Source organism: Calonectris borealis, chromosome 3, assembly GCF_964195595.1.
Source record: "Calonectris borealis chromosome 3, bCalBor7.hap1.2, whole genome shotgun sequence".
In the NCBI taxonomy this organism is placed as follows: Eukaryota; Metazoa; Chordata; class Aves; order Procellariiformes; family Procellariidae; genus Calonectris; species Calonectris borealis.
In genome coordinates this window covers 97,939,748-97,958,106 of record NC_134314.1, presented here as the reverse complement: position 1 = coordinate 97,958,106, position 18,359 = coordinate 97,939,748, and the positions used below count along the sequence as shown (strand labels likewise).

The following is an 18,359-nucleotide window of genomic DNA, read 5'->3' as shown; positions in this document are numbered from 1 at the left end:
TCCAGCTCCCTAAAGATAAGATAGTAACATAATAATCTAGTTAACACCTCAGTTGTAATGGATTGAGGCAATAAATGCTCTTAAGAGGAAAGACAGACCTGACTTTTTTTTAATCAGTGATTGTTCAGTCTCTCTGATGCTTATCCTGTGCATATAGTGATAGTCTTACATTTTTGGCAACATGAAGAGTTAGATTTTTTTTTTTCGCTTGAAGCTTTTATGGTACATCCTCATACTATGTTTTGAGTCATGAGCATTCCATTTAAAAACGTGGAATTCTCCTTGCTCCTTGAGTAGAGACCAAGAGAGCCTCTGAATTTACTCATTAGTCGTCTTTGTGTAAAGGTGCAGAATACAAAAGGAGAGCAGATTTTGCAAAGAGTTGGCTGCTTTGCTGTGCTGTCACTCTGAGAAACTTTATTTGTTGTTACTAGAGCAGTAACTCTAAACTTAGTAATTTATAATCTCATTACAGTGAGCTTTTTCCGTTTAAAGATTGCTAATGGATCTTTGTATTAGTACTGTTTAACATCACTGTCAATTAAAGGAATGGTGCAATTGTTTATATAACATGTACAATTAAAAACAGAGCAGCATGATCTGTGGCTTAGGGCAGGTTTGTTCTAGTGATACCAGTGGTGTGACTATCAAGCAGTTCCTTTACAGCCTCTTGATTTCACAAACTCCGTAATTCTGCATTAATACTTATTGACTGAAATGTCTTTCATACAGAGGCTATGTACAAGTACTGACTCTTCCTTTTAACACTTCTAAATCTCCAGTTATTTAAGTTATGGAAATATTCGTGCTACTGTACATTGTTGGAATTCTTGACTAGCAAGCTAAAAGTAAAATGCCTAAAAACGTGAAACTTGGCAGAAGCATAAATATAGTCTCTGCTGAGCACTTTGCTTTAAAGAAATTTAGTTCTGACTTTTCAGTATTTATACTTAAACTGTCTTGCATAAAAAATTAAAATCTGAAATATATTGATTTATATATTTTATATATATTAATATTTATAGTTTGTATGTGTCTGTATATATAATTAGACACTTGTTGGTTCAATAATATAAAACTCTGCTAAGCTAACAAACTGATACATTTTTTTCCCTTATTCCTAAGAAAAATCTCCCTGCCTCAAGGGCTGAACCTGCAAGGCTAATGCTTTAAATTTTTTTACTTGAATTTTAATATTGCGAAAAAACAAAGGGCAGAATTTCAGAAAGCTTCAAATTCACTGAAATCATGATTCCTAGTAGAGGTCAAAATATGTTCTAAGTCTCTTTTCACACTTTTGGAAGTCCCACTTGAAGTGGTTCATGCAGCCTACTTTTAGCTAGTTTCCAGAATACTGTGGGGGTTTTGTTTGTTTGTGTGGTGGGTTTTTTTGTTTTGTTTTGGGTTTTTTGGGGTTTGTTTTGGTTTTTTTTTTTTTACTTTTTTCCTTTCCTTAAAGATGCACTGTAATTTGCTATGTATCATAAACTGTCATTGCACATGCTTTATATGTCCAATATACAGAATTTCCAAGACAGTCTTAGTTTTGATTTTCTGGCATATCAGTCCGTAATTTTAAAGTTATAATAATGCCTTTAGTTAATTTTTGGTGGCATTTGAAAACCACAATTTCAATTCCGCTGCAATTTAATAATAGTGTTGATGTTGCAGTTGGCTGTGCCGCAGCGTGACCCTGCACAGCGAGGCTTGGTGGGCGCTCAGTGGCAGAGCTCGCAGGTACAAAACCATAAAGCATGGGTTCCTTTCAGCTGGAAAGTTGCAGAAAAATGTTTCTGATAGCTCTAACTGGATATAGTCTAGGATAGAGTTGCCTGTGGATCAAAGTGAAAACATGAAACAGGCTAGACCTACTGGCAGCCTTCCAGCTGCTTCTCCTTCTTTACAGGGTTTATATTCTTTTACCTACCCTGGCCCAGCCTAGGGAACCAGGTGCTTGCTGCCAATTAGTCTTGTCAAGGCAGCCCAGAGCCTCTCTTGACAAGCCTGACTGCTGACAGCAGCTGTGGGGTAGTCTTAGGCAGGATTTTAACTCCTTGCATGCCAAATACTTTGCAGATTAAATCCCCTGGTCTCATTCTGCAGTTATTCAAATATGCTTTTATTTTATGAAAACACGTTTTATACAGAAACTGATCTAAGATTGCCAGTGGTGCTATAGTGATAGAGTGTACTTGTCAAACTTCTGGCATGAAAGAATGTAAGTTGGGAGTTAAGTCATTATGAAGGTCACTATAAATTTGTGGATGCTATCTGAACTGTCCATCCCAGGCCACGTTCTACTTCATGTAAAGCATAGCTGTACTGGATAAGACACCAGGCTAGTCCAGCAATTTTCTCCCCAGTAGCTTGAAGTTTAATCTCTCTTCAGTATTGCAGTAGCACAAGGGAGTTTGACCAATTTACAGGTCATCCATTAATATAGTTGTACTATAAATTATAATTAAATGTTTCATATTTTTAAACATTTCAAGTAATTTATGTTGCTGCAAAGAGAAGCTCATTTTTAGTTGTGGAATTTTCCTGAGTTTTCTTGTCTTTTACATGTGCGTATGACCTTGCTACTACCAAGTACTTTGCTCCAGTAATGTTAGCACTGAACAAAAAAATACAGATGCTATCCATAAAATGTCAGTGCATTTTTTATTTTAATTAGAAATGGCAAATTGATGAACTGAGCAACTCATAGTGCAAGAGACTTTTTTTTTTTTAAGTTCATGTATCAATAATTAGTCTTCAGGTTAACACTAACTTCTTTAATTGCAATTCCTAAGAAATCACGGCTTAGGCTGTCACTCTTCTCAATTGTTGTCGTTCTAGAAACTTTTGAACTTTTGGGTCCATTTCACTCACATTTGAAAGAAAGGTGGCTTTTTTTTTAATATGTCTTGCAAATTGCATAAATAGTAATACTGCTTTTTCCTATGTAATCACCATTGTAGATACATCACTACAGAAAGACAAGTAGAACTTTGTTTTTATCAATTTTAAGAGGTGGCAGATAGCTAGTTTGTATTGGAGAATATGATCTTTTGCTTGGTCAGATAGAAGGGAAACATGGGAAGTAGCTGGGTGCATGAGAAGAGCTCTGTGTGTAAAGGAGATGCTTGTAAGCTGGTGGGGGGCAAGCGTACTATGGTGGGGGAGAGGCATTAGGCAGGCTGTTGAGGTTTTGAAAAATGTAGTGAGAAGAAATAAGACTGTTAAAACAGTGTAAATTGATCCCAGAATGGAGGAACTGTCTGCAAAATAGCCAATTTGCAATTGAATGAAATGCTCTGTTTACAAAATATCTTAAATTGGATGTTTCTACTGAGCAAGTCAAGGATGTGGTGTATGATTGACCCATCTTTTCAACTTTGCTTCCAATTGCCTTTGCTTTTAGTGAAGCATAGCTATTAAGGTATGCTTTTTCTTAACTCAGAACTCCCAAGAATTACATATGAATAACCATTAGATCACTCTTCATATCGGTTTGAGACCTATTTATATTTTAGAACTTGATAGAGAAGGATATGCTTTGTTAGTGTTCTTAAAAGTAGAAACAAATTCTGCTCTGCTGGAGGAGAGCTCCATAAGTTTTTCTCAGAGTACTTAGGGCTTTTGCAGAGATCATCAAGAGGGCTGCTGTACTTAACTTGAACACTGACTGGAACCATTTTTTTTCTGCTCACCTGAATTTAAAAAAAAGTACATTGGCAGCTTCTGTTTGAGGAGAGTTAAACATAGCAGTACAGAAAACATTATTTCAGTGAGTCACCTAGAGTTCTTTTCTGTAGCAGGTACCTTACTTTGTTAACTTAATGCTTTTTTCTTTTACTTTTTCAAATGATAAGGTGAAGTTATGAGTTGCCTACTTAGGGTGTGTGGAGGTAATTTACAGGAAACTGCTTCTGTTTCATTTGCTTGTGTGGATTTACATGTTGTGATGAGTGGCCATCAGGACACTGCCTAAATGATTTGAGGGTGTCTTTACTTGGAATTAATATGCATCATTGTCTTGAATTTGCAGAGCTTCTGCCATAGATATCTACTAGTATGTGGAGTTCTCAGTAGATCTGTATAGCATTATTTCTGTATTAATAACTGAAACTTATGCTTGCTATGTGTAGTTCTGTGATCCTTATATAATTAGAAATACTAGCTTTGTTCATGATGGTTGTATTATTATCCACTAGATTTGTGTAAGTACAGGGAAAAGAGTACTTCAGAAACAACTGTCTCTTTATTTTTGATTCAGTTTGTTCATGTTCTGTTCTTCCGTTGATGGTTTTTCTGTTTCAGGGATTTTAGATTTTCTGAACAGAAAAGAAATGGATGGCAACTGTACAGTATTTTCAAATCTAACATGTGAACACATGTAGTCCTGACATTGTCCTTTTTGAACACCAAAGCCTAGTTAAGGGGCTACAAGGATGTATCCCACCATTCAAAATATCTTGGAACAATATTTTTGAACTGAAGTTACCAATGTGTAGCTGCTTGGAAAGAAACTGGCAGAACATCAGCTGTCCAAGCTAAGACCACTTTTTGCTCATTGTGCATCTGCACCAAGGAGGGGGAGGAAATTACTTCTTACTTTCAGGTTGGAACAATGGCAAAATATCATTATTTTTCTTTGACTTGACAGTCTGCCAGCTTAAGTCCTTGAAACTTGTAGCTTTCCCTGTGTTTTAGCAGGACGCATCAAGCCAACTCAGCATTTTATTTCTCGAAGTAAACGTTTTCAGTGGCTGAACTTTCAACATGAATGTTCAAAGCAACAGCTTAAATAGAGTCCTAATCTCTCTCTTTGCAGCCAGAGCCCCACAGTTGATTAATATATAGGCTTCAGATTGATATTTGTCTTCAAAGTAGCCATCTAAGGTCTTAATATTGTGAGTAGAACAAATCAGTGCTTCTGTGGAAGGAAGCAGTCTTGCCCTGGCTGCTGCTTCCTCCGTCCTCCTCTGCTCCTCCCTAGTGTTAACATGAATGTTTATGCAGAAGTCATAAACCAGATGGAGTAAATGATTGAGACTTTTTCTGAGAATTCATTTTAGTCTGGATCAGTTCCTTGAGCTGGTTGAATGAGCAGCCATAAGGTGTACAGACCACCTCCTGCACCAGCACAGATGGCCAGGAAGAGGCTGACGCCATTTCATTTGGTTGCAATGCTGACTTAGGCCAATTTTGTGTGTTGTTGGAATTACAGCTCAGTATCCTTTACCTCTTCTTGGCAGGTTTGAGTTTTGATCTGGGGGTTCAGACCTTCAGATTCTTCTCCCTATGCAACTGCACTTCCAAATTATCAGAGCCTGCTAGGAAGAAAACAGTAGTACTTTGCCCTATAAGGCTTTCATGAACGCTTGAGACACTGGGCCCCTTTACCTTGTCTAGTTAAAAAAATAACAGCCACCTCTTCCTTCCAGCCCTCCAAATCAGTTCTTCAAGCTGTCTGCAGTGAGCACATTTTTGTGTGTGTGTAGAAAAATGCATGGTTCCACTTAAGCCAACATATTCCTTGTTTTTTAAGAAATGTTATCTCTAATATTACAGTAGTTATTCATTATTTCTGGAATGTGTATTGGAAGGGAGGAAATCGCTTTGTAATCCTTAGTATTGCCCTTTCTTCCTCCTTCAAGTGGGTTACTTCAAACGGTAGGTGTTTGCCAGCCTTATTCATTTTGACTGAATAAGGTTGAGGAGTGCTTATGCGAGCAGCTTTGTTAGTGCATCCCTAGGAGCAGTAGCCTGTAGCAGGCATTTAGCAATGTGCAAATAGGACATTAACCTTTTCAGCAAGCATACCTTAATGGAAGCAAAATAATGGAGTCTCTTGTCACTGCTAAGTGAATAATTTTAAAGTAAGGAACAATCCAAATAGAAGTGTAGTCTCCCTCCATTCCTTTTACTTCTACTTCCATAGTCCAAGGTGATGTGCCTTGTGTCACTGAATGTGTTAGCCTGCTTGCCCGTGTAGGCTCATGCTAGCATTGAACTAAACAGTGTGCAAGGAGCAGAGAGACTGTGATTTCTCGCCCTCCCCTCTTTGCCCTCCCCTTTCAGGTTTTTTTTTTGACTTGTAAGAATTGTCTGTTTTTGTTTTCCTTCAATGTTTTGTCCTTGTTATCTTTCAATGTTTTGAAGCTATTGTCATATGAAAATACCAAAACAAAGAATCCTGTAGATTCTTGTTTTTGAAATAAGCATACTATACCTGTTTTGTAAGGTGTCATACGTTATGCAGTGTATCAGCTTTTGTGAAGATGGTACATTTTTAGGAGTTAATATTTTTAATGTAATTTGCCATATCAACTAATTTTTAAATTGGGTAACACTGTGAGAGTGAAACAAGTGTATTATCTTTAGGACAGAGCACAACCTTGGCTTTGAATGTTCCTCCTAGGAAGTCACAGGCGGGAAGCTCTGGCTAGATCTCATGACGCTTCTGGAAAGAGTGGACTGAATTTTCACAGTTATCTATTAATATGTGGTATTTCAGGATTACAAACAGGTTGTAACTGTTGTCTTTATTTAAATCATATTACACAACTGGTTTTCCTAGCTTTCTTTGTAGTTTCATCATTTGTACACTCAGAATACTTGAAGATTACACTCATGCAAACGTCATGGCTTTGAATGTCTCTGAATTTACTGCAAATGGGAATATGGTGTTAAGATACTACTGCTTATTGCTTCTGTAATCCCTGTAAAGTGCTTACTACCTGTTATTTTTTTAAGATAGAAATAATTTTTAGTTGAAAAGAGATTGTTTTAGGAACATCAGTATAACTTTTCTTTTTCTTAGAAAATCTACAAATTGATGAATTCACTTTGTGGATTTTGGTGGAATTAAATTTATTTTCTATTTAGTCTAAAATAACCACTGGCAGTGCTCCTTTGTAAAACCAGGATGGCTTTAGGACCAGTTCAGAAGTATTTTGTATTTTGGCAACCTTAGCGTGCCACAAGAAATCTGTGAAACCATACATCTGTTGCACATTGATTTAAACTAATTTAAAATCAGTAGATTGAATATTAAATACTTTACCAATGACTCAAGTTTTATTCTAACACAAGGTTGAGAAGTTTAATTCAAATTCAAGAAATTGTTTTCCATTAGCGAAGGATGGTTCCCAAAGCAACCACTATCTCCTGAAGCCACGGGGCAGCTTGTCCAACAGACCATATCAGCTGGCTAGCAAGGTGATGTGATATGTGGTACATTGACTGTTCATGTTTCTGAGCAGAACTGAGGAATAATACTGTTGTATAAAGTTAAGATAGGTACCATTAAGCATGAAATTTCAAGATAGGCTTCCGTGTACTTTTTGTGTTTTTAATGAGTTAAAACGGTTAGCATGCAGCCCCTTTGCCACCTGTGCCCAGTAAAACAGCATTACTGGTTTTATTTGGAATGCATGTATGTCTTCAGAGGCCTGAATGACCTAATGTTTTAAGTAAGGCTTTATTGAAAATTCTATAGCCCTTATTCGAGCAACTTTACCTTTCATTTGCTCTGTTAAGGCCTTGCTCTGAACCAGTTATAGTAGGTTTTACTGTCTTGTGTTTGTAGACTTGCTAGGACCATAATAGGGAGAAAAGAAATGGATGTAAATGTTAAAGTTGCAAAAGAACTTTACTTTTGCTTGAATCTTCGTTTTGTACTAAGATTTTGTACTTGTAACTCTGTTGCTCTCTGGAAAGATTACTTTTATGGAGTCTTTCGATAGTAGTAGTATGGCCTAACTTTAAAAGCGTTTCAGTAATTTTAGTGCTTCCAGAGGTGAATGGAAACTGATAATGTTTAGTACTTTTCTGACGTTAGTCTGGAGTTTCTGCCTAGGAATATTAACTTTTAATATTTGCCTAGTGATTGATCAACCCCATAGTTTTTTATTCCAGTTAATATGCATCATATTTGAATATTTTTCTCCCTGTTCTGCATGTAAAACTTTAACGTAAGTTCCTAATGTTTTCTGTTAACTCTTAACTGCTCTCCTGGGCTTGGTTCTAGTGTAGAGAAGCAAATTATTCTCCTCTGTCCTGTTACTGTTAGATTTCTGACAGTGGTGCAAGCATACTAAATCCCTCAGCTCCTCTTGGATTTCTGAAAAACAATATGATTATTTTAGGGAAGTGCTGACCTACTCTTTTAATAAAGAACTTGTCTTGTATTCCACTTTCCCATTTTTAGAATCATGGTTCATATTCCTCTTGCTTCACAATCATATAACATCCTTGTGGCAAGTACAGCAGTTGCTTACCTGGAAAAGTAATATTAGAAAAGAGTGTATTTTTAGCTGCCTTTTGATGTGATGTAGCAGCTGGAAACAAGGAGGAGAGGCGGTATGAGGTGACCTGACAGCACTGCCAACCACAACTTGGGAACCACTGTTTTGGACTTGAGACCAAAATGTGAGGAAACCATTTTTACAGGCCTGAGTATGCCCATTGTGCCTGGCACTTCAGCAATCCAGATGCTGTGGCTTCGCTCTTGATTCTCAAAAGCTTCATTTGAGGGGCCTCCCTGGACTCTATTTGACAAATGTTGTTAATGGATGAAAAAGGAATTTCTGTGAAGTTTTTTGTTTATGTTAATATGCATTAAGGATATGTAATGAGCAGGCAGTTCCATGCACACATTTAAGATATAATTAGTAAAATATCCCTTTGATACCACCGACTAATTGTAAATATCTAAATTAAAAGATATTCTAACAACTAACAAAAATACTGTTTTTTTTCTTTGTAGTAATCATGTCCACAACTCAGAGAAGGAATCTAGCAAGTTCATGTTGAGGTATATTCTGAAGACAAGATACAGTGACTCATATGCTTTTCTGGGTAAGAAGGGTGTCTATATTTTCTTGAGTGTGACAAAAAGTAGTTAACCTTTTAAATTTAACTTTTGAAAAGTAGTCTGTCAAACCGGTGTGGTGCGGGTTTTGTGGGTGGGGGGTTTTGTTGTTTGTTCTTTGTTCTTGAAGCTTTCTGGGCAAGCGTAGAGAACTTTCCACCCATCTAACAGTCTAAAGACATTCTAGACTAATAGTGCAAAGGAAAAGCAATAAAGAGCAATTTTAGAATAAAAGACACCACTGACTAGTGTATGACTGGTTAGAAAAGTAATTCCAGTTCATTGTTGCAAAGATGTGTACTGTTTCTAGCCTGATTTCCCAAGGGAACGGAGGTTATATACTCTCTTTTCCTTTTCCATTCCCCCAAATTTTAAACATCTCTGTGACTAGAAATAGAAAGAAATGTACAACTTGAGAGAAAATTAGGTAGAAGTCAACCTTATATATACTGTGTTGATAGGTTGGCAGCCAGCAAAGATATGCTGCCTCCTGCTCCGTGTGGATATTCTGAGACACTACAAACAGCTATGATTATTGTGATGGCATGATACATGGTTGCATGGTTCCTACAAACCTGTATGTGATCTGACTTTATTAGTTCTGCTGCTCTTAGAACTCCCCCAGTCCCCTAGCTTGGTCCAGACAACTCCAGAAAAAACAAATTTAAGAATTTTTTTTTTTTTTAATCAGGAAGACATTCCTTGTTCATTTGCTTACACACTTTCACTTCTACGTATGCGCAGAACTCTATAGCCTCTTCTATGTATAACACTTCTCTGCAAGTGTCTCCCTCCTTAATAACTACTGGGATGTTGTTCAAATTGTCATTAACACCGTGTTCTAGGCAACTTGTACCAGTAATCTCCAGAGACTGTTAAGGCCTGATTTCCCAGCTTCCCCCCCACCTCTCTGCATCCACACTAAATTCTTAAGGTTTTATTTTATGCAATTGGATGTAGATACCTAGGTATCTAGCTTGCTGGGTTTGCTGAAGTATCTGACGAGGTGGTGGGGAAGAAAGCTTTTGCTCCTTTTGCTTTCTGGTCCTCTAACAGCTAGGTGTTTCACATTCATTATTCTTTCATGATTCTCATGTAAGCCATACCTCTGACTCTTCCCCAGTCTCAGTGGATTCTGCTATAAAGTCATGGGCTTACAGCTGTGCTTCTGTCTTAGGGGACTTCTAGACTGGATCGCTAGAGTATTGCTTACTTGTTTATCATCCATGTTATTTCATGAGATCCGGTGCATTCAATCACTGCTTCAGATTCCTTTCTAGCTGTGAACAGAAAAGAGCTGCAGCAGCAGAGGAATGTTGCTTCAAAATAATGTGTTTCCAAAGAAGAGAGCAGTTTCCATTAAGAGTTAAATTAGATAAGATTACATGTTTTAGTCCTTTAAGTTTAGCACTTCTCTCAGAACTTAATTAGATCTAATTTAGCTTGGCATTGCCTGACTTTTTTTAGTACAGAATTAGCCTGTTTCTGTCTGTCCTAGGGCAGTCCTGTGTTTTTGGCAGTCTTGTTCCAATTATCAAACTTGGTTTCTAAAGAAGTAGTTACAGAATACACACTGCTAATGTTTTTAGCTTTTTACTGTATCTTCATGATTCACTGTCATCGTGTTTCTGCTGCGGAGCTGCTTTCTTTTTAAGTGCTCTTACTAAAGATAGAAAAGCTCCTTGGGCTCTTTCATTCTTTTATATCTTAAGTAATAAAGCCAGACAGTTTGTTGGTTTTTTTTTTTTGAGAAGTTTCATATGTATGGCTTTTATTAATATATCAGAGACTTTATAATTCTAAAATTCTGCTGATACCTTACTGCCTTTCCTTGTCTTTTGGTGATTGCCTCATCTAAGAATGCTGAATGCTTTTTTTCCCCTAAATTTCTATTTTTGTGCTCATTTTTTTAATCTTGTCAGTTATAGCTTGGAATTTATCTGACCTGCGGCTGGAGCTTTTTCTTTTAGATGGTGTATCTGGACATTTGCAATGCACTTGTTGGATTTCACTAACTGCTGTCATAGTTTGGAGTGACTTGAATAGCTCTTTTTCAGGATTTGTTTTTCTGCTGCTTATTGGAAGCTTATCAGGGAGTCTTACCTTACATACGGCTTACAAATTCTTCCTAAATGAAGAATGTTAGACTGCATATTTCCTGTCCATCAAATACAACTGTGCAGACCTACCTACGTGCCTACAGAAGAATGAGAGGGCCTGCTTGTAAATAAAATGTTTGTAATTTCCCAAACATTTGCTTCATGCTGATTTTTCTAAATATCAAAATGGTGTGATGCATGTCACTTCCACATAACCATACACACACTAGGGCACTTTTTCAAACGTAGTGTGTTCAATTAACAGTTGTCTTGTGCCTGTAACTTAATTGGTAACTGAAGACGTATCCTCATTTTTTTAAACTATATTTTTATTTTAATATTTCTTCTCTTCTTGAATTTAGATAACGTAATCCATGGATAAAGTGGGAAAGATGTGGAACAATTTCAAATACAGGTGCCAGAATCTCTTCAGTCATGAGAGTGGAAGCCAAAATGAAAATGTAGTTGTGAACTCCAATAGTTGCTCATCTGCTAAAGAGAAAGCTATCCAGATAACTGGTTTGGCTCAACAACAACCCAGCAGCCCTCTGAGAGAAAACATTGCTTTGCAATTAGGTTTAAGTCCTTCAAAGAATTCGGCTAGGCGGAACCAAAACTGTGTCACAGAAATTCCTCAAATTGTTGAAATAAGCATTGAGAAAGAGAATGACTCATGTGTCGCCACAGGAGCTAGACTTGCTCGAAGGGACTCTTATTCTCGGCATGCTCCTTGGGGTGGGAAGAAGAAGCATTCCTGCTCTACCAAAACCCAGAGCTCCTTGGATACTGAAAAAAGATTTGGTAGAACACGAAGTGGTTTGCAGAGGAGGGAGAGAAGGTATGGGGTGAGCTCTGTCCATGATATGGATGCAGTATCTAACAGGACAGTAGGTAGCCGTTCTCTGCGACAGCGTCTACAAGATACTGTTGGGCTGTGTTTTCCCATGAGAACTTACAGCAAACAGTCCAAACCTCTGTTTTCTAACAAAAGAAAGATCCATCTCTCTGAACTAATGCTTGAGAAATGCCCTTTTCCTGCAGGCTCAGATCTGGCTCAGAAGTGGCATCTGATTAAACAACACACAGCGCCTGTGAGTCCTCATTCAACTTTTTTTGACACCTTTGATCCTTCCTTGGTTTCCACAGAAGATGAAGAAGACAGGCTCAGAGAGAGACGTAGACTTAGTATTGAAGAAGGGGTTGATCCCCCTCCCAATGCCCAAATACATACTTTTGAAGCTACAGCACAGGTTAATCCATTGTATAAACTGGGACCAAAGTTAGCCCCTGGCATGACTGAGCTGACTGGGGACAAAAACATAACACCTCCAGGAAACTGTGACTCTGAAGAGGACACAACAACGCTTTGTCTGCAGTCACGCAGGCAGAAGCAGCGTCAGATGTCTGGAGAGAGCCACAGCCATATCAGCAGGCAGGGGGCTTGGAAGGTGCATACTCAAATTGATTACATTCATTGCCTTGTGCCAGACTTACTTCAGATCACAGGTAACCCATGTTACTGGGGTGTGATGGACCGCTATGAAGCAGAAGCGCTTCTGGAGGGTAAACCCGAAGGCACTTTTTTGCTCAGGGATTCTGCGCAAGAGGACTACCTCTTCTCTGTGAGCTTCCGTCGTTATAACCGATCGCTACATGCACGCATTGAGCAGTGGAATCACAACTTTAGTTTTGATGCCCATGATCCCTGCGTGTTTCACTCCTCCACTGTTACAGGGCTTCTGGAACACTACAAAGACCCTAGCTCTTGCATGTTCTTTGAACCGTTACTTACTGTATCTCTGAACAGGACTTTCCCCTTTAGTCTGCAGTATATCTGCCGGGCAGTAATCTGCAGGTGCACTACGTATGATGGAATTGACGACCTTCCTCTACCCTCAATGTTGCAAGACTTTCTAAAGGAGTATCACTATAAACAAAAAGTCAGGGTGCGATGGCTGGAGCGGGAACCTATAAAAACAAAGTAGATGGAAATCAGAATAAGCTTCTAGAATATGCTTTTTTTTGTGTGTTACAGTTTAACTGCAGTGAGCGCACCAACAATGTCTAGCTTTTCTGCAATATCCTATTTAAGCTGAGTGTTAGTATCCTGTCAGATGCTGCCTGCTGTTAATCAAACTAAGTTGTGATGCCTCTTGGAAACAGTAAGCAGACACAATTCTGCACGTTTTTGATTAAGGCCTAATGAAAATATTTTTGCTAATTTCTAAATATTTTGTTTCCCTTTTATAGCTGTAGTAATTGGATGAAGAAACTATGAGGCATTTTCTATGGGGCATTCATGTAATGCTAATAAAGAAAGGCTTTATTAGGGGAGCATTTTTGCTAATATTTGAAGTATTTTTTTAAAATTATCTTCTTGAAAAGTTTCCACTACTCAAAGTACTAATTTAGCTCACAAACAAGTTTCCAAATACTAGTGAATAAGCGTATTTTCTTTTAATGAAGAACAGTTCATTAGAAGCAGTCCATTAAGAGTTAATAGTGTTTTGATGCTAACAGATGAATCATGCTTTTCTCAGTGTATAAGGTTTCCTAATCATTAAGACTTGAATATGCCTGCTCAGTACTGTAATTCTATTTTAAACACGTGGAGATTTAAGTGGCATTGTTAACAAAAGTAATACTGTCTTGGACAGTTAAATACCTTCCAGTGTGGATTACTGATTCAGTGGCAGGACACGGGATTAGATTATTGCCATGAAACAAAAGGTTGCATTTTTTTCTAAAACAGAATTTGGTGGCCTGACTGCTAGTAACTTACAATGGAAGGTAATAGTGATGAGAAAAAAATGTTTAGTTATTTAAAGGCTGATATTTTTATGGAGAAAATTACAAGTGGTTGAATTATTATAATCGGAATACAAAATCTGACATATCTGAAATAAATGTCAGGTTTCAAAGGTACTGTTACACTTCATTTGTAAATATCTTTCCCTTTGTGCTTTTAAAAATGTTTTAAAGTAATATGCACTGATTATAGTTTCAACAGATTACTTGGAAACAAGATTCTAAGTTCTGTTTGCTTATTTAATTGGAGATGGAACTTAAAATAGTTCTGTCTTAGACATTTTTGCACTAAAATTTTGTTGGAATGCCCTGACCCCTGTTTAATGTTTTGTACCAATTATGAGTGCTCCCTAGTTTCTTTACCAGCTGCTACAGTATGTTATTACTTACTTCTCTATGGCAGTGACCTGTGCGAGGTAGGGAACATTTTGGCTGCAAGTACAATAAACGTTATTCTTGTATGCTACACTAACCCTTCTATTGATGTATTTTTCTGCTTGCTGTGCCTTGTTCTGGCTTTTTGTGCTAATAAAGTACAGTATGTTCAGTGTTATACTTGTATATCTGCTCTGTTTTTATATATTCACGTAACTTGTAACAGTTAGCTGAATTTTTAATAGGCTTTTCTTAGTACTTAGTATAGGTAATGCACAAATACTGTGCAGCTGAATATTGGTTGTTCAGCACACCATATTCCTGGTTTTTGTTACACGCTTATCAGAAACCTAACAGTGTACACCACTGAATAATGTTTCTGTAGTCACTGCAAAGCAATGAACTTGTCTGCAGGCATAGAGCATTTTACAGTTTTTGTAATGTAAAGGATAAATGTTAAGCAAAAAGTATTCTAAAACATTATTGATCCCCTGTAATGGTTGCTGAAGGTGTTTCAGCTTGTTATATAGCTAACTGCTAAGCTTAATGTTTTGATACTCCCCATTGAGTAAGGGATGGTTATTCCTGTAATTGACAGTACAGCAGTGGCATTTGTTCACTTTTAGACTATTTTATTAAATAGATGTACATGCAAACTGGCCAAAGAATACTGTCAATTTATGTTGGGGTATTTTTTTAGTAAAAAACTTAAGAGTGGAGAGGTGCAATTTCTGTTCTATCAAATATTTATCCCAAGCTATGATAAACCAAAGTATTTGACAACTTTATCTGAACTGAAGTAATGTATACGTTTATGTTGGTAGAGCTTAAAACTTTTACATCAATGGTGTCGTCATTTTTCTTGAACTTACAATGCACCTGAAGGGAAATGATCTAAATAATTTTGTAATGACTGGAACAGCACTACATAGGAGCTCATACTGCAAGGGGTTAATCTGAAGCACCCAGAAAGCACTTTAAAACATGTGTTTATATGCTTGTGGAAAATTTGTGATCCCGTTATGCATTCTTTGTAGTAGCTTATCTTCTTTCATGTGTTAAAAGACTTCAACTGTTAAAATGGGACTTTGTTTGGAATATGTAAATACGAAATTTGTGTAAGTGTGTGTACAAATGTGCTAATGGTCACTTAAGTTTTGAATTGTGTGTGTGTCATTGGATATGCAACTCCTGGTTTAAAATCTGCTCTAAGCATAAAAAGAGGAAAAAAAAAAGTCACCAGCATGAAATTGCACCCAAGTGTACCTTCACTGTGTCATTCTCACTGTTCCCTCGGTTGGATCTGAATTCCAGATGAGTTTACTTTAAATCTTGCTTTCAATATTAGTATCATACAGTCAACCTGCAACCAAGCTTTGTCCCGATGTAGGGACCTGTTTTTTGTTTACACCCGTTGCAGTTGCTTGTCATAAACTAGCTGATGAGATTCTAGCTGTGACATTATCAATGTGGTCAGGAATACACAGTCATTTAATTTTTTTACCATGTGGTGGAATCTTTGGGAAAAAAAAAATAAAAACCCCAAACCCTTATCTCAGAAAGTTTGCTCTTGCATTTGTGTAAATCATCTTTATGGAGGGGATTTATTGCTTCCTTAAAACACACAAAAAAGGAATGATCTGTTTCTCTACAACTTTTTTTAAAGCTTTGCTTCACTGAAATATACAGAATAACTTGCTAGTGTGGTTATGCTAAATATAATCACTTTTTAAATTGCAGTAGACTTGAGCGTTGACTACTCAAGTTGCAGTGTATTTCTTAATGAATACATTTTGAGTTCTAAAGGCACTAAAATGTTAGTATGTTGAGAATGCAAGTAGTTGATTCCTCGTTTCTGTTTGAGGAGTATGCTTTGACCTTCTGATTTTGTTTAGAAAATGTTGTATGTGTTGTCTTCAAAAGATGTGCACAAACCACTGTTGTTTTTTTTAACAATAGGATTCAATGTAATAAGGTATGCTAGCATGTTTCCAATCTAATTTGGTTACATGACAGATAAGTATTTGAGCCTCAATCTCGTAGTGTTCTTTCGAGGTGATTCTCTTTTCTGCAGAAAGGGCTATAGAAAGGGCATATTTGGCAGGATTGTTTTGCAAAAAATCTTACAAAGATCTTTGACAATATTTGAAAAGAACAGGGTGGTGGTGCTATGTGGGAATTAAGATCTTTGAACACTTAGCACAACTTGGTGGTTTGTTGCATATAAATACACACATAATTATATTTTTAGAAAGTCAGCAACAGCTCCAGTTTACCAAGATACGGAAATTAAAATAATTGTAATTTCCATATAACGAGTTATCTAACATTGGAAAATTATTGTGTAAATAAAACAATGTCATGAATGCATTGACATATAGCGCATGGAGGTTTTTTACTCTTAACTGGATCATTGTAGAACAGAGTTACAATTTTTAAAATTAGGACATTAAATCAAAATCTTTTTAGAAATCTATCTTGATTGTCCCCGTGGAATTGGAGAAGAGTAACGATACTGTATTTTGACTATATATGAGGGTCTACGGGCTGGGGTTTTTTTATCAGTTTTAAAGGCATAACTCTTCTGAAAATACTCTTAAGGACATGTAGACACTTGTCCAGATAATTTACTTGTCAGAATGAAACTTCTCTTAAGAAAATAAGTTACAAAGCCATGTTTTGCATTTATGCACTTTAAATTTTGTGTATATTTGCAGACTTGTTGCCTACAAAATGGTAGTCTTTAAATCAGAAGCATACAGTCTTTGAAAGACCTGTCTGTGTATCCATAGTGTTCGATAAGATGAATTCAGGCCTTTGCTAGATGTCATCCTGACAGTCACATCCTTAAGTCCATATTTAACTTTAAGGTTCTGCACTACTTTGAAATAAGCAAAGATTCTGAATTTCTGTGATACAAAATGGGTTTGCTTTAGTCTCCATGTGCAAACCAAAATATTTGCAGAATGCTTTAAAGCTTGTCTCTGCTACAAAGTTGCATGTAAGGCTGAAGCTGTCAAGTCGGAAGTTGCTGAGTACCAGAGAGATGAATCTGCAGGGAGCATGGTTCTTTGGTTTTTTTCAAAGCTACCTTGAAATACAGTATTTAATGGAAAAATATGAACTGAATCTTCTGTGATTCTTTCTAAAATATCAATATTTGTCTCCTTTTAAAACCACATTTAAAATTATGAAAGCACTTGTTGAGTCTTATTTTCTTAGTGGTGGTGTGAAATGATCATATATGTGCCAAAGTCTGCAAGAATCTACATAGCCCATATATATCTCTCTCTTAATAAGATGCCTCCAAGCAAGTGTGTATTCATGGTCTTTTTCTGAAGCTCCCTGAAGTACACCAATATGGTGAGCATTAGTATATTGGAATTCTAAAAATTCTCTAACTTTCTGTCTGTGCGTGGCATGCATTGCAAATAAAAGGACTATTGTATTTGTATCTTCAGCTGTATTTATATATTACAGCCAGTTGATTGGTGTGTGTTTTCCTGCTATTGCCACACTTGCCTAAACAGTTGTCTCCTGACTGTGACCAAAGAAGATTTTTTTTGGTTCATAATTGCTTTTTAAAAAAATCTTACAATAGACAGAAATCAAATCAGTTGGCTTTTAAAGTGTTAACTCTTACAAAGCATAGTATGACACTGCTAATTGCTCTCCCTTTTTGCAATACTGATGTACAAAGAATCATTTAGCTTGGCCATGGGTTGTGTCTACCAAATGCAGCTGACTTAAAATGTCTGAATTTTAAGCTTTCTTTTCTTCCTTTTTAATTGAAAATGCTACTGATGAGGGCTTTGAAAAGAAAAAGGCTTGACGTTTTCACAGCAAGATACGTTTTCACAGCAAGATACATAAAGTAAATATTTTGCAATGAGGTAAGGATCTCTTGAAGATGCTTTTTAAGTTTTCCCCCTCTCACTGTGTCTTAAATCAAGACTCTCTAAAAGAAAAAACCCCACCTTTTGATTGCTTTAACCTTACAATCATTTAAAGACTGAAAAGAAATCTGGTGCTTTTACTTCATTTGCTTGCATGTTGCCATACTGATTTAAGAGGAGTTGTTTCAAGAAGCAAATTTTTAAATCTGTTATTTCAATGAAGCATCGCCATTTCTTATTTTCGTAAAATACTCCATTTACAAAAATTGAGTATCAACAGGATGTTAACCTGATGCGGTCTTTAAATCTATTGTTGTCAAG

General features: G+C 36.8%; 1 protein-coding gene across 5 annotated transcripts in view; it reads left to right on the top strand.

Moving 5' to 3' along the window:
- SOCS5 (suppressor of cytokine signaling 5) overlaps positions 1–14,320 on the top strand; it is a 64,925-nt gene extending 50,605 nt beyond the window's left edge. For 3 of the 5 annotated variants that reach the window (XM_075146858.1, XM_075146857.1, XM_075146859.1), the window contains 2 exons: positions 8,756–8,847; positions 11,322–14,320. In XM_075146858.1, the coding sequence (XP_075002959.1) occupies positions 11,334–12,944 (1,611 nt within the window). In that variant the 5' untranslated portion in view covers positions 8,756–8,847; positions 11,322–11,333 and the 3' untranslated portion in view covers positions 12,945–14,320. Of the gene's footprint in view, positions 1–6,845; positions 7,207–8,254; positions 8,419–8,755; positions 8,848–11,321 lie in introns of those variants that run through there. The other 2 variants (XM_075146860.1, XM_075146861.1) reach the window with 2 other exon arrangements.
- Positions 14,321–18,359: the final 4,039 nt, after the last annotated feature.